Source organism: Rhineura floridana, chromosome 11 (assembly GCF_030035675.1).
Source record: "Rhineura floridana isolate rRhiFlo1 chromosome 11, rRhiFlo1.hap2, whole genome shotgun sequence".
Classification (NCBI taxonomy): Eukaryota; Metazoa; Chordata; class Lepidosauria; order Squamata; family Rhineuridae; genus Rhineura; species Rhineura floridana.
In genome coordinates, this window is record NC_084490.1 from 23,076,120 (window position 1) to 23,091,424 (window position 15,305).

General features: G+C 42.9%; 1 protein-coding gene across 1 annotated transcript; it reads right to left on the minus strand.

Annotated features, from left to right (window-relative positions):
- Positions 1 to 106: 106 nt before the first annotated feature.
- Positions 107 to 14,480, minus strand: LOC133367038 (uncharacterized). The gene is made up of 10 exons (XM_061590675.1): positions 14,368 to 14,480; positions 12,436 to 12,520; positions 11,380 to 11,515; positions 7,112 to 7,301; positions 6,317 to 6,425; positions 4,874 to 4,905; positions 4,627 to 4,726; positions 1,553 to 1,618; positions 978 to 1,070; positions 107 to 340 (listed from the first exon to the last, which is right to left on the minus strand). The coding sequence occupies exons 1-10, from the start codon at positions 14,478 to 14,480 to the stop codon at positions 218 to 220; spliced, it is 1,047 nt and encodes a 348-aa protein (XP_061446659.1). The 3' UTR covers positions 107 to 217.
- Positions 14,481 to 15,305: the final 825 nt, after the last annotated feature.

Below are 15,305 nucleotides of genomic sequence, written 5' to 3' on the forward strand. Positions count from 1 at the left end.
ATTTGTCCACAGGAACAGAGAATTATAGGAGGATAGGAGGCATATTGGCATGTCCTTAAGCAGTGGAGCATGATGAGAAGGTTTTGACAGACATCAACATCGCTAGGAAGTCCACAGCCAGGCTGGCCGGAATAATTAACAACAGAGCAGGATGGGAAGGTGTTGGTGACATCACTCTGTAGCAAAGGTTTCATGCTGAGCCGTCTTAAGGGAGTGCTCAAGGTCTTACTGGAGTCTGTGCAAGATACAAATTATTGTTGGAAGTAGCAGCAAGGACCCCTCGGCCACTGACGTGAGTACTGTAAACACCCCCAGGCAGGTCATTCAGTACCCCTGTGCTCTGGCAAGAAAGCAATAGAAAAACAATTCATCAGAGAAGGCAGAAGACTAATTGCTTTCTCTGCCACCCCAACCCAAGCCATCTTCTCAAAAACCAGTCCATCCTATCATTTAGTCATGCAATCTAAGAACATAAGAAGGAGCCCCAAAGTTGGCAGGAAGTCAAGAACCATCCCCTGTTGTTGTCCCTCATTACCATGTACTCAGAAATACATTGCCTTTGAACATGGAGGTTCCATTCTGTTGTCATGAAGCAACCATGGCCAATTGTTGATGCCATACTCCAGGACTGGGGAACCTGTGGCCCTCCAGATGTCATTGAACTTGCAACTTCCATCAGCCCTAGCAAGTCTGGCCAATACTCAGGTATTTTGGAAATTGGGGTCCAGCAATATCTGGAGGGCCACAGGTTCCCTGTCCCTGCCATAATCTAATGGCACTGGATGTGCTAGATGCATATATAGAGAGAGGGGTGGGTATTTGTTTCTAAAATATTATTTGAGCACTGAAATTATACCTCCCAAACGCATGGCCGGACATAAACCTGGGATTTCAACATGCAAAGTGTCTGGTCTGCCATGGAATCTTAGCCCCTTCCCACCCACCCCACCCCACATACAAGAGTTAAGCAACCATACCATGAGGATTCTCCTGTCAATGAGCCGACATAAGTTGTTCCGACTCCCACCAGCTATAATGTGGTCAGGGCCAAGGAAGTGGCAGGTATAAATCTGGGGAAGGAAGAAGAGGAGAATTGGAGTCAGATGGAACCCACAAGGGAACTTTTAGTGTCCTGTCCTGCTGGGACAGACAGCCCCTCACAGACAAACCTACGCAAGAGAGTTAGGGGTGAGAAGACAGGAAAAGGGATCCTAGGCATTTGATTTTAATATTTCTACCCCTTCCGGCCAAAAGGCCCTCAAGGCAGCTCACAAAAGAGCACCAATATAAAAATACACGAACAAAACATCAATGATATATCAATAAAACATCAATAAACAATAAAAACAATACAATTTGTAATACATTTCAAAGTTAACACAAACTACCTCCCCCCTCACTTTGGCAAAATAGGTATTATAGACACTGGGCTGCTTTGAAGGTAAATTTGGTACATTTTATAAATGGATCTCTTGGTGTGAGGAGGAGCTGTGGCCTGGAGAACATATGAGAGGCTTAGGGTTGGGAGTGACATCAGAAAAGAGTCTTCAACCTGTGAGTGACCACGGAAGTCTTCTGGGATGTCCATGATCTTGGCACCAGATTCAGCATCCCAGATCTGGATTAGGGGAACAGAAGAATTTGTTTTAATTTACTTTGTTTTTTAATTGATTTTCAAAAATACATATATTCACATATGCACAATTTATTTATTTAAAAAATGTATATTTTTAAATAATTAAGCTCAGAGTCATGACCAGAATTCCTGTGGGGTTTGACAATTAACAGACTCAGAGGGCTGAAGTCTGCGGAAACAGCAGTATTTGGCATTTAACCTTCTCCTACCTTACCCTAAATCTAAATCTTTCCCCTCCAAGCTGCTTACATAGAAAAATTATTATACTGAGTCAGATCACTGGTCCATCTAGTCTAGTATTTTCAATGCTTACTGACAGCGGCTTGGTAGGGAATCTGTTCCTCAGTCCTACCTGGAGATGCCAGAGATTGAGCCTGAAGCCTTCAATATGCAAAGCAGATGCTCTGCTACTGAACCATGCCACCTCACTCCATGAGGGAAACATATAAAATCACCACTGGGAGTTGTTTCCCAACCTCCAACCAGGTGGAGTTAGTAACTTAGGGGTTTACATTTACTTTAGAGAAAGATGTTATGGGAAGAAAACATTAAATAGCCTCCTCCCAGAGTGGCCACTTCTCCAACCTTCAAATCAGCCAGGATGAACTGCTCATTAGTAAAGAAGCAAAACAAAACCCATGGCAGGGTGTATGTGTGTTAATCCTAATCATGGATCTACCACCTTATGTCTGCATTGGCCTTTAGAGATGCTGAGGTCAGCCCCACAAAGTCTACTTCCTATTTTTTTATTATTTATATCCCCCTTTTCCTCTAAGGAGCTCAGGATAGCTACCTGCTATTCCTTCCTCACTATTCTTCCATCACAACAACCCTGTGAGCAAGTTTAGGCAGAGAATAACAACTGTCCCAAGATTATCCGGTGAGCTTCACAGCTCACGAAGTAGGGATTTGAAATGAGATCTCAGTCCTGGTCAGGCACTCTATCCCCCATTTCCCCTAGTCCACTGGTTCTCCCTAGTCTTGCCCCACTTCATTCAAAGAAGCAGGGCCAATCAGAAGGGAGGCCAGGAGAGCCATTTGGCCCAGGCCTCCAGCCCAAAGGGGGTCTCAAATTTAGACCCTTGTTAACTGTTTGGCATCTGATAAATTTCACAACTTGTTTTTATGTGTTGCAGACCAAAATGTGACACACTCTCCTGTTAGAATAGGTTAGAAAATAATTTGTTGATTTTTTTTTAAGTCAAATTATGTCTCATTCTGTCTTGCTCTCTTTTTTTGGGGGGGGTGCCATATTTTGTTTTCGTATAGCTTTTTTATTATTATTATGGCTAGGGGCCTCAAAAGCTGGAAGTTGGCCCACCCTCTCTGGACCTCTGAGAGGACCTGCAAAGACTTGATGAGCCTTAGCTTTCAAGAGTTTTTTAAAAATAGGCATTCATAGTATTGCCCTCCCCAAGGACTGTTGCATTTACTGAACGCCTGTGAGGATATCCCAGGATTCTCCTTGGTTTGCTTCCTGCTGGGCAAGAAGACACATCCTCCCTGCCATTTTATGGATGAAAATAGGTATTTGCTTGGAACACTCCTGTTGAGGGATGGGGGAGAAATGTGATTGTTTGATTTAAAGCTGAATTTATCAAATCTGCACTTTCCAAAACAATATGAGAACTGAAACACAGCCATCCTTTGAAATTTACACTTATATGAATTTTGTGATGCAGTTCTTTCGCCAATTTTTTTACAAAAATGCATAGATTAGGCTAAAGTGTGCATTAAATTGAATAAATGAGTGAAAATAGGCAATTAGAAGACATTGCTTGCAAAAAAGCGTACATCAAAACTGTATTTATCAGAATAAATTTGCATTAAAATGTTGAAGAATATTCATGAGAATTTTCTAAAAGTTTGCAGATTGGTGCAGAAATTTTTAGACTGAAAAACAGAGAACCAAAATTGACAGATCCTTCCATCTTGTTACATCAGTCTGTAAGGCTCTCCCCAACCCCACTGTTACATGGCGCTAAAAGTTCTACTCTGAACACAACATAAGGAGGGCTTTGCTGGATCAAACCAAAGACCTATCTTCTGCCAATCTCCTGTTTCCCACAGTGTCCAACCAGATACCTGGGGAATCCCATAAGGAGGACATTAAGACAATAGCCCTCTCCCACAGTTGTCCCGCAGCAACTGTCTACAGATAAAAACAGATGTAGATGGTCTTAGCAATGCGGTGGATTCCACACCTGTCCAATAACATAGTGGATGACAGTAGACTAAGATCACAACCACCACTTCCTCCTTCATTCACCTGGGAAGTATGCAGGGAGGAAAGGGCATGGATAACCTAATCAAGGGAAGGGTTTTCAAATGTGTATCAAGTAACCACACCCACCCTTGTGGATGGCAGGATCTACTCAATCTAGATTGAAAGCAGCATGTTGAGATGAGTGTGAACAATTCTGGGTTGAGAAAAACTACATTTTTCTACTACAAAAGAGTTAGTGTGTGTACACAGGCAAATACACCATAAATCTTCAGTTCACTCTCATTCAAAGGAAATAAAATATAGTAGCACTGTTCCTGGAACATTCCATCACTCAAAGAAATGGAAGCACATGCTATCTGATTCCCTGCCAGTTCAAAAGCGTGCCGTCGACTCAACAGGCTGGCATTGATTTGAGTTCTTTATCCACCACTAGCCACTTATTTTAACGATCTGTGTGGTTTTTATTTGGAAAAATATCAATATTAACATCAATATTTTTAATGGATATTTTGAAGAAATACGATATTTAAAAATACTGATATTTTGCAGAAAATACTGATATTTTTAAAGGAAATATAAATTATCATTCTAAAAATCCATTTTTAGAGGCAATTCTTTTTAAAAGTCCATTTTCAAAAATAGCTGGGGAAATTAGCTACATTAAAATTGGATCCTCAACAATTGAAAATAAGCAAATTAATGGAAAATGCAGTACCAAATCCAAACTGGGCAGAATTCTAGCACATTCCTACCCGGCTCTCACCTGCAAGGTGTTATTCCTCCTCCAGGAACCTGTCAGGATCTGTGATCCAGTTTTGTCTATTGAGACAGCGTCACCACAGATGTGAGGCCCAGAGAGGCGCCTGCAACAAGGGCACAACAAGGGTGGGGAGGAGGTGAGAGCAAGAAAGGAGCAAGTAGATAGGTGAAGAATGGTTAAGGCTGAGGACAGTGAAAAGTAGTAAGATGTAGAGGGTGAGAGGGAAGGAGGGAAGGATGTGAAGGCGTACCGTTGGGAGTGTGTTGACTGCATATTCCAGAACTGAGGGGACAGAAGCCAGAGAACTGAGGTTAGGTGGGGCTCTCCCTCCAGCATCTACTTGATAACATTTCCCCTTTTGCCTAGCTCACATGGAGGCAGTGGTGATTCGTGCCCATTGGAACTAGTAGGGCAGAAAGCAGGAGGACCAACAGTAGGTGGAGCCAGAGCCAATGACAGCTGGAGCCAACTATTTCTAGCTTTGTCCTCGTCCTCCTCCCTAAAGAGTTCTATAAGGGCAACACTGAGACTGAGGAAGCTAAGGCCAAATTCACACTGTAGATTTATTCCACTAGTGTACTTTGATAAGAGTACTGAGAGTTGATAAGAGACCCGTACCGTACCCCTGTACGGTTCCCAGAGGGGGAATTTAGCTTTATGAGGGAAATTGGAGTCTCCTAACAACTCTCAGCACTCTTCACAAACGACCCTTCCCAATATTCTTTGGAGGAAGCCATGACTGTTTAAAGTGGAATAATGGTGAAATAAATGTATAAGATGAATGTGGCCTGACAGACAGTGCCACCCCCTGGATTGGCTGTAAGAAGGCAGGCAAATGGAGTCTAGCTGAGGGTAGACCAAGGTTGGAGGGACAGGATCCCATCTGCCCTAATGGACCACACTCCATTTCAAGGAATAGAGGCCAGTGGTGTCTAAACCACATGCCTTCAGCAACGCCAGACCAAGATATTTTGCCACCTGAGCAAAGGACAAGATGGTGCCCCTTCCATGTACAGAACCTTGACTAGACTGGCAGTTGAATCTGACTTCAACACTGATAATGGGACAGCATCCTCCACCAACACACCTGAGGGCAGCAGATTAACTTAGGCGGCACAGGATAAACTACACTGCAAACAGCTCTGTCCTCCAAACATGTCACCACTGCTCCCCTCCCCTGCCCAGCAATTGCCTCCTCAGGTGGCACTCTCACTCTGCCTAATGGAATGGTCAGTCCTGGCCCTCAAAGAACCCAGTCAGAAGCCACTGGGCTGCAGCAGAACTCCTGTACATTGCAAACGATTCTGGGATATGTTCGAAGGTGGACATTCAGCTCATGCAGGTTGCTGGTCTGGCCTGCTGGGATTTGGAGTTGCCCTCCAACAAATTGAGAGTGCACCCTACAATGCAACACCAGCTTCAGGAGGTTTTTTTGGGGGGGTGTTGAGCAAGGCAGTATGAGTGGGCCTTTTTAAACTGGAAGAGGTGGGGCATGTGTGAATTTTCCCACAGTGCCTTTGAACTTCCTATGGCCTTAGCAAGTACCTGACCTATCACCCAATGGAGCTGGGCCTGTAAATTCAATTGCACATTCCCCAACAACTCAGCCCCACCAACACTCATTTTTGGTTCCCACCCCACCCAAGCCTTGCTTCACCCCTACTCCCCACATCACAGGCATTACCCCCATCACCTGCACTGTGTTGTCCCATCCTCCAGAGACAAAACGATCGTCATTTTCAGGGAAGAAGGTCAGGGCATAGACCCGAGACATGTGCCCATCCATCACATTTGGAGAATCACTGGAGGAAAAAGGGAGCTGCTGCTTAGGGAAGCAAAAATCAGCCAAAACACCCTCTTACAAATTCAGTGCACACAGTGCTTACAGTGCACACTGAATGTAATAGTGCTACAGAGCTGGTGTGGTGTAATGGTTAGAATCCTGGACTATGACCTGGGAGACCAGGGTTTGAATACCCACTCAGCCACAAAGCTCTCTGGGTGACCTTGGTCCAGTCACTCTCTCTCAGCCTAACCTACCTCACAGGGTTGTTGTGAGGATAAAATGGAGAGGGTAGAACCATGTATACCACTTTGAGCTCCTTGGAGGAAAAAGGTAAAGGTAAAGGTGTCCCCGCACTTGTAGTGCGAGTCGTTTCCGACTCTTAGGGTGACGTCTTGCAACGTTTACTAGGCAGACCGTATATATGGGGTGGCTTTGCCAGTTCCCCGGCCTTTCTTTACCCCCCAGCATATGCCAGGTACTCATTTTACCGACCACGGATGGATGGAACGCTGAGTAGACCTCGACCCCTTTTACCAGAGATTCGACTTCCTCCTTCTGTTGGAATCGAACTCTGGCCGTGAGCAGAGCTTTCAGCTGCATTACCGCCGCTTACCACTGTTGTATATAAATGTAATAAATGAAATAAAATAAATATTCCCCCCACTCCCACTGGTACCCAATGTCCTACTGCCATCAGCATACCTTGGCTGAAAATTTTGGAGTTTATCCCAGGTCTGAGCATCATACATGTAAATCCCAGGTCCTGCTCCCCCTGTGATGAACTTGGAGCCGGAAGAGTTGAAGGTGGCAATCATTGTCTGGCGGTCCTCTGTTATAGTGCGCAGGCAGGTGTGGGAAGGTACATGCCACAGTTTGACCTTTCCACCAGAATCTGTGGGTAAGAGTGAGAGGCCAAAGATTGATTACAACATGCAAGGTAGGCTACTGAAACAATTTTTTTGAGAGGGGGAGGTGAGAACAGAACATTCTTAACACACTTTTCTAACTTGAATCAGCTTGCAAAAAATCAAATTCACCTTGAGTTTTAATAAACAATATTCACAATTAACAATACTGCCAAATTCTGAAGAAAAATCAGATGGAAACACAGAATGTGACAAGAGGGCTTAATAATATTCACGGCCGTGTGTACCCTGGGATGAGTGAATCAATCCGTTTTAGTTTCTCATTTTTCAAACCTTAAGGGCAGTTCTCTACATTTGTATATCAGTTTGTGATTATTATTTTTTTTTTAAGTCCTCATGAACATTTTTCGAGGGCTTTTGACATTGTAGCCTCTTTTAGGGGGTAGGTTGTTCCACCATCTTATCCAGGTATTGTATTTTTAAAAACTTTTTTTATTATTATTTTTTATTTGTTTTAAATTGTTTTTATTGATTTCATAGTAATTTAACATGAATAATATTATGATACAAAGATACATCAATTTAACTTTAATACTCTCCCCCCTACCCCCACTTTAGAGCCAAGTCCTGTTTTGATTCGGTTTTTGTGCTATGTTATGGAAAGTATATTGGTGAGTATTGGTATACAGGTGATTACTGTAGTGAATAAAAATTAAATACAATATTATCATGAGATGGTTTGAAATTGTAGGGGCATTATTATTTGTTTAGGAAAACCAGATAGTTTTTGCAGATGAAGAAAGCTGGGTATGTAGGTCTCGTTGTGAGGTGTATTCCATATAGTTCCACCATACTGACGTGAACAATTCCGGTTTTGCTGCACCTCTTAGAAATCGAAGATGCAGCGTGATTTTGTCTAGTATAGCTATTGTCCATATTTTGTTAAACCAGATCTGCAAATTAAGTCCATCTTGAGTTTTCCAGTGTTGTAATATTGTTAGTTTTGCTGCCATGAGTAGTTTACATAGTAGATGTTTTGATTTTAACGTTTTGTTTTCATCTTTAAATAAAGATAATAAAAATAGTTCCGGTGTTAAGTGTATTTTTTCTTTCGTAATGTTGTTAAGTTTGGTATGTACTGAAGTCCAAAATTTTTTGATCTGTGGGCAGCTCCACCATAGATGGAAGTATGTTCCTTTTTGATTGCATCCTCTCCAGCATAGGGGGGACGTTGATGAAGATATATGAGAGAGTTGTACTGGTGTATACCATCTGTGAATTGTTTTCAGCATAGTTTCTTTATGTGCTGCAGAGATTGTTTTGTTATATTTAGAATGAAAAATTGAAGACCATTCAGATATTTCTAGTTGATATCCCAGATCTTTTTCCCATTGGTTTTTCAGACCTGTCAGTTTTCCCATATCAATTTCTAGTAATAGTTTATATAGATTAGAGACTATTCCTTTACCAGAGCGACCACTATCTAGTAATATTTTTTCAAATTGAGTGATATTTTTGGTAGCGTATGTTTTGATTTGAGGATCCTTTAGGATAGTTTGTAATTGGTATGTATGTAACCAATCTAAATTCCAAGATGGAATATCAATTTTTAGTTGTTGAATAGTGATTGGGTTACCTTGTGGAAAAAAATCTCTCAATCTAAAATAATTTTTCTCCTCTCCTATTTCTATATATTTCTTCAAGAAATCATCTCCTGCTTTCGGGTAAGCAGGTAAGGGAGTTAAAGGGGAGTATATTGAAGATAATTTTAATTGCCATTGTTTCCAGATGTAGAATGTGGATTTTGTATATGGATTATTAATAGTTTTAACCCATGTGTGGATGATTGGTAAGAATGGTAGATTCCATATTTTGCCTTTTGAAAACATATTTTCTTCTAGTCTAATCCAAGATTTTTTTGATTTCATTATGATGAAATTATATATAAACTATTACTAGGTTGTTCCACCATCTTATCCAGGTATTGTATTTTTTAAAACTTTTTGTGTTAGTTTTATATTGATTTTAATCTTTTTATTGTATGAGTTCATTTTTATGAAGAAAAGCGACTAATACATTTAATAAATAAGATAAAATAAATAAAATTCATCAGTGTTTTAATGCAATTTTCTCCTAATATAAACATTTTATATGCAATTTTGCCTAATATACAAAATTTTGCAAATAAATTTTCCCTAATTTAATGCAAGTTTGTTTGTTGTTTTCACTAATATATGGATTTTTATCGCACACTTTACCCCAGCCTATGAATTTTGTACACGTTGGGTAGAGAACTGCATTACAAAATTTGGAGAAGTATGAATTTTGAAGGATGGCTGTGTTCAAGTTTACAAATTAGGTAGGCTCACCTTCAAATGTGAATTGAATCAATTTTATCACCCTACCCTTTGTGTACCCAATAATAAAATTAACTAAACAAGAACATTTCTGCACCAGGAAAAGCTGGATTTTGAGATCTGTATAAATCATGCAAATCTGCATAATTATCAGCTTTGTACAATTTTTTTTGCATTTGTTTTGCTGTTTTGTATCATTAATTAAGATTTTGGGAGAGACACAACACTGAAGCTTCAGCCCCAACCACTGAAAGTCTTTCAGACACCTCTTTGGCTTCTGAGATTTCAACAGGCATCGGAATGTCCACAGACTTTCACCACAGGGGTAGAACCTTGTTTTGCTTTTTTTTCAAAAAGAGAGAGAAAGCTGAAATTCTCAGTCAGTTGGATTTTGCATCGGCTACTGCATTCTGCCTTACAAGATCTGAACAGGGCAGTTCACGACAGATGCTCTTGGAGGTCACTGATTCATAAGTTCACCATAAGTCGTAATCGACTTGAAGGCACATAACAACAAACAAAACTGCATTCTGCACTTTTTTCTGTTGCCACACGTGACATCAGAACACAAGAAGAGCTCTGCTGGATAAGACCAAAAGCCTATATTATCCAGCATCCTGTTTCCCACAGAGTCTAGTTAATAACTCACAAGCTTTCTGGAGAAATTTGATCTGCTTGACTTTTCCTTTCAAATTCCTTTTTACCAGAAGCTCAACCCCACCTCCCCAATTATGTTTTATTTAATTTAATTTTTGGTATGCAAATATCTGTACAGTATAAAACAGTGCATTACAGAAGGAGTTTCCTCATTTGAAGTCAAATATGACTGTCATGGGGCTCATCTAAACAATGGTTAACTATGTGTTTGGTGCTACTCACATCTCATTTAAATTTGCATGGTTCAAATGATGTTACCGGCAAACAGAAGCTATCACACAGTTTCCCCCCTGTAAATCCATACTAACCCAATCTACTGATAATATGAAAAGGGAAGAATAAAATGTCTTCACTCCCTCTCTCTAGTGCTTGCAGAGACTTTCCTCCAATGCTTTTAGTAGGGTGTGTCAATTGTTCCCCTCTCCAAGCCCACTACCTCCTCTTCCCTTTGTTCATTTGTTTCCTGTGGGCTGAGAAGCAACTTCCAGTTGCTGTCCTTCATTCTGCTGACCTTTCTTATGTTTCTGCAAACAGTGCCTTTATTTTTTCTCCTAACTTGTGCATAAAAGCATAGCATAGCAATGCTCAAACATAGATTTGTATTCCAGCAGTATCCTAACAGGGAAAACACAGATATTTGCACTTTCGGGTGATTTTTTTTAAAGGACCCTACTGCAGCTGGTAGAACAGACTGAGCAGAGGGAGTGGAAATATATAATTAGAGAGTTGGACAACAAGGAAAGAGCAAGACTAATCCTCCCCAGAGGAATGCCTGCTTGTGTGAATGGGAAAAATCAATTGGCAGCTAATATTGAGCAGGATCTACGGATGAAGCAAATGAAAAGCAAAGGTAAAAGAAGTGTATTTCCTAAAAAGAAATGCCCCCATGTAGATGACCCCTTGGAGTTCCTTGGCACATATCTTGAATTTGATAGCACCCTGGTTGCTGTTTCCAATTGGTTCAACAACATGTATGTTGCACTTGCACACCAGGTCCTGGGTGTCACTTAATAAGATTAAATCCAGAGTCACTTCCCCTTTGGGCAAAGGGCAAAGGTCAAGGACAACCTATGGTAAAGGCGCTACTTACAGCTGGCGAGTAAGACATCTCCATTATGGGCGGGGCCACGGGGCATAAAGCGCAGGGAGGTGGTAGGTAACCCAAGGGCTGTAGTCTCGCTATCAGCAAGGACATGATGAATGGATCCATCATGGACAGAATAAACCTTAATCAGAGGAGAGAAGAGGATGTCAGGAGAGCAGGAAGACAACACATGAAGCACAAACTGGGTCTTCAAATTAAAGAAGGGCCATAGCTCAGTGGTAGAGCATCTGCTTTGCATGCAGAAGGCCCCAGGTTCAATCCCCAGCATATCCAAGTAGAGCTGAGAGACACCCCTGTCTGAAAACTTGGAGAGCTTCTATCAATCGTTACAGAATACTGAGCTAGATAGACTAGTGGTCTGACTTGGCATAAGGCAGCTTCCTACGTTCCTAGACTCTAACAATGGCATACCAAGATCTTGGTGAAGCATGAGCTCAATCCAGAGTATGAACCACAGTGAGCAGACCAGCATATCAGGACTGGCTCCAGAGGGTTGCAAGTCTGGGCATTTGCCAAGACTCCAAGACCAGCAGAGAGCCCAGTATTCTCTACTTTGCAAAGAGTATCCAAGAAGATCAAATGTAGCCTAAGATAATTCTCATTTTGCATGTCCTGACTCTTTCAGATATGGAGGGGGGGGTCCACTTAGGATGCTATGTCCGAAGCTCCCTCCCCCCATACACACATCTTGGAGCCAGCTCTGCAGCATGTAGAGCATGGAAGAATCATGGAACAAGGGCCAGTCCAGCTTATGAAATGGACATCTTCACAGAGCACAGTCTTTTGCAGTGCAAACAGAGTGTGGTGCAGCTCACAATACAGATCAGGGTTGGCCAGCTAGCAACAAAAGGGCCAAATTCGGCCCTCAACAAGATTTTATCTGAACCCTAATAGCTCTATGAATTTTAGTTATCTCTTGTCCTTTATCTCAGGCAACAAAATGTCTTGATCAAGCCCTGCTCTACAGAGTGGCTAAAAGAAATGTGGTGCATTTTTTTTTTAATGATGAGATGGGGAGAGTTCACCACCCATGAGACTGACCTTAATGGGGCCAGTGCGCAATCCCACTGCAACCCGCGTCCCGTCATTATTGAACTGGCAGCAAAGAAGCTGATCTCCACAATCTCTGTTGGGGAAGAGATATATCCAAAATATTTTTATTTATTGATGTCATAATTTGCTTCAGTATTTCTAGGCTGTTTTTAAAAAAAACCTATAAGCTATTCACCTTCCTATAGGCCAGCCTTTGCTTTCCAGATGTTTAGGACTACTACTTCCATCAGCTCCATCCAGGAGGGTTGTAGTCCAAAACACCTGGTTTACCCCAGGTTAGCAAAGGCTGCTGTCGGCTTTCATTTTTAACCTGAAAACAACAGATTGAAATTCAACAGGGATAAGTGCAAAGTTATACACCTAGGAAAAAGAAACCAAATGCACTATTATAAGATGGGGGGGATACTTGGTTCAGCAATACTATATGCAAGAATGATCTTGGGGTTGTTTTTGATCACAAGCTGAATATGAGCCAACAGCGTGATGTGGCTGCAAAAATGGCAAATGCTATTTTAGGCTGCATTGACAGAAGCATAGTTTCCAAATGGCACGAAGTACTAGTTTCCCTCTATTCGGCACTGGTTAGGCCTCATCTTGAATACTGTCTTGAATACTGTGTCCAGTTCCAGACACCACACATTAAAAAGGATGCAGGTTCAAAAGAGGGCAACAAGGATGATCAGGGGACTGGAAACAAAGCTCTATGATGAAAGACTGAAATAACTGGGCATATTTAGCCTTAAGAAGAGAAGACTGAGGGGAGATACTCCTCAAATACTTGAAAGGTTATCACACAGAGGAGGGCCAGGATATCTTCTCAATCATCCCAGAGTGCAGGACGTGGAATGATGGGCTAAAGTTACAGGAAGCCAGATTTCGACTAAACATCAGGAAAAACTTCCTAAATGTTAGAGCAGTACAACAATGGAACCAATGACCTATGAAGGTGGTGGGCTCTCCAACACTGGAGGCCTTCAAGAGGCAGCTGAACAGCCACCTGTCGGGTATGCTTTAAGTTGAATTCCTGCATTGAGCAGGGGGCTGGACTCAGTGGCCTTATGGGCCCCTTCCAACTCTACTATTCTGTTATTCTATAGGCCTTCATTTATAACAAACTTCATTTATAACAAATGAAGTTATACATAATGCATAAGAGCAACAATAAAATCAACAATAAAGATCAAATACAACACAGTCACAATTCAGCAGAAAGCCACCCTGTCAAATAAACCAAATGAAGCAGGAGGCAGGGACATACAACTCGATCAAGGCCAAAAGTCTGACGAAGCAATGCAGATTTGACAACTTGCCCCAAACCCTGAACATTTTTGGGGGGATGGGGGCATACAAATCTCCAGGGGAAAGACGTTCCACAACCTAGATGCTGCAGCTGAAAAGGTTGCTCTGTGTCACCCTAACAACCCTCAGCTCTGATAGTGGTGGGCCGTGATGCAAGCAGAGCCAGCGTTGAAAGTTGGCATGGTTGGGGATCTTCCAAGGGCCCATGCACCAACAGAGAACTGGTGCAGGGAGCAGGTAGACCAGACAGCGCCAGTGTGGTGCCCTTCAGATGTTGCTGGACTTCAAGCCCCATCATCCTCAGCCATTGCTCACTCTGCCTAGGGCTGTTGGGAGTCGTAGTAGTCCAACAACATCTGGAGGGCAACCCATTGGCTGTCCCTAACGTAGACTTACTGAGGGAGAGAGAGTGGTGCTCATGGGGCCCTTCCAAACCTGGAGTCAATACTGGATGCAAGGGAAGGTTCATGTGGTAGAAGGCAGTGCTGACGATACCCCAGCCCCCAGCCATGAAAGGCACTCAAAGCATGAACCAGCATTTTGAAAGATGCAGGTGGTCATGGTGAGTTTTGCTAGGAGAGAGGTTCACCACATCCATTGCTCCCCTCCCTGATTACCTACATGGTGTGGAGCAGCCGAAGATCACCGGAGATGGAGGGGCTGCTTGTAACGGTCTCTTGGGGAAGGCTGCTTGGCCCCCCCGTGGATAGGCGGCCCCGGCGCGCAGGCTGCATGGCCTGGGGTGCAGGTCTTTAAGGGGAGGAAAGAGATGATGTTAGGGGCTGGTCTTTTGGGGGGCATTCTACTCTACTGAACCCCTTTTCCTACATTCTGTGGAGGAATTCAAGCTCAGTGATAGAGCCCATACTTTGTGTGCAGAAAGGCCCCAGTTCAATCCCTCACATCTCCAGTTTAAAATAAGCAGGAACAGGTGACATGAAAGGTCGTTCTGCTGAAGAACCTGGACAGCTGCTGCCAGTCAGAGTAGACAATGCTGGGCTAGATGGACAAATAATCTGGCCTAGTGTAAGGCCACTTCCAATGCCCCTAACATTGCCTGCTCTCCTTAATGTCGTTGATACTTGTTCCCCTCACTCCCAGTGCCCTTCCGCCTTATGTAGACCCTTAATTCCCACCAGCAGTCCTCCAGCTATGCAAATGACTCTCCACCCCACCATCCTCACTCCCCACATTCCCAGCTGCCCCCAAACCCTGCTGCCCCTCATCCCTGCACCAGCCTCTCTCTCTCTTCCTCTCTCTCTGGTTCTGCACCAGCTCCTAGCAACCAATGAGGGAGAAGGAAGAAGAACCCACCTGGTTACCATGGCAACAGTGATAGGAAGCCAAAGGTTCTCAAGAAAAACAGGATCCCAAGATCCCAGCATCCAGATCCCCGACATCATCCCTTCTCCTCCCTCTGTGACAAGGCTGGCCTGACCACTAGGCAGACATGAGGTGGTTGCCTCAGATGGTAGATGATTGGGGGATGAGGAGCGGTGGTGAGGTGTTGGAGGACAGAGTAGTGGGTGTCACATGGCTTTCACTTTGCTTCCTAAGCT

Excerpts from the sequence above, each read along its gene's own strand:
- LOC133367038 (XM_061590675.1), bottom strand. The coding sequence starts at position 14,480 with ATGCAGCCTGCGCGCCGGGGCCGCCTATCCACGGGGGGGCCAAGCAGC. Across the intron at positions 6,426-7,111 it reads CTCCAAAATTTTCAGCCAAG|TGATTCTCCAAATGTGATGG; the intron begins GTATGCTGATGG and ends TTTTTCCTCCAG. Across the intron at positions 341-977 it reads TTGACAGGAGAATCCTCATG|AGCACAGGGGTACTGAATGA; the intron begins GTATGGTTGCTT and ends CTTTCTTGCCAG.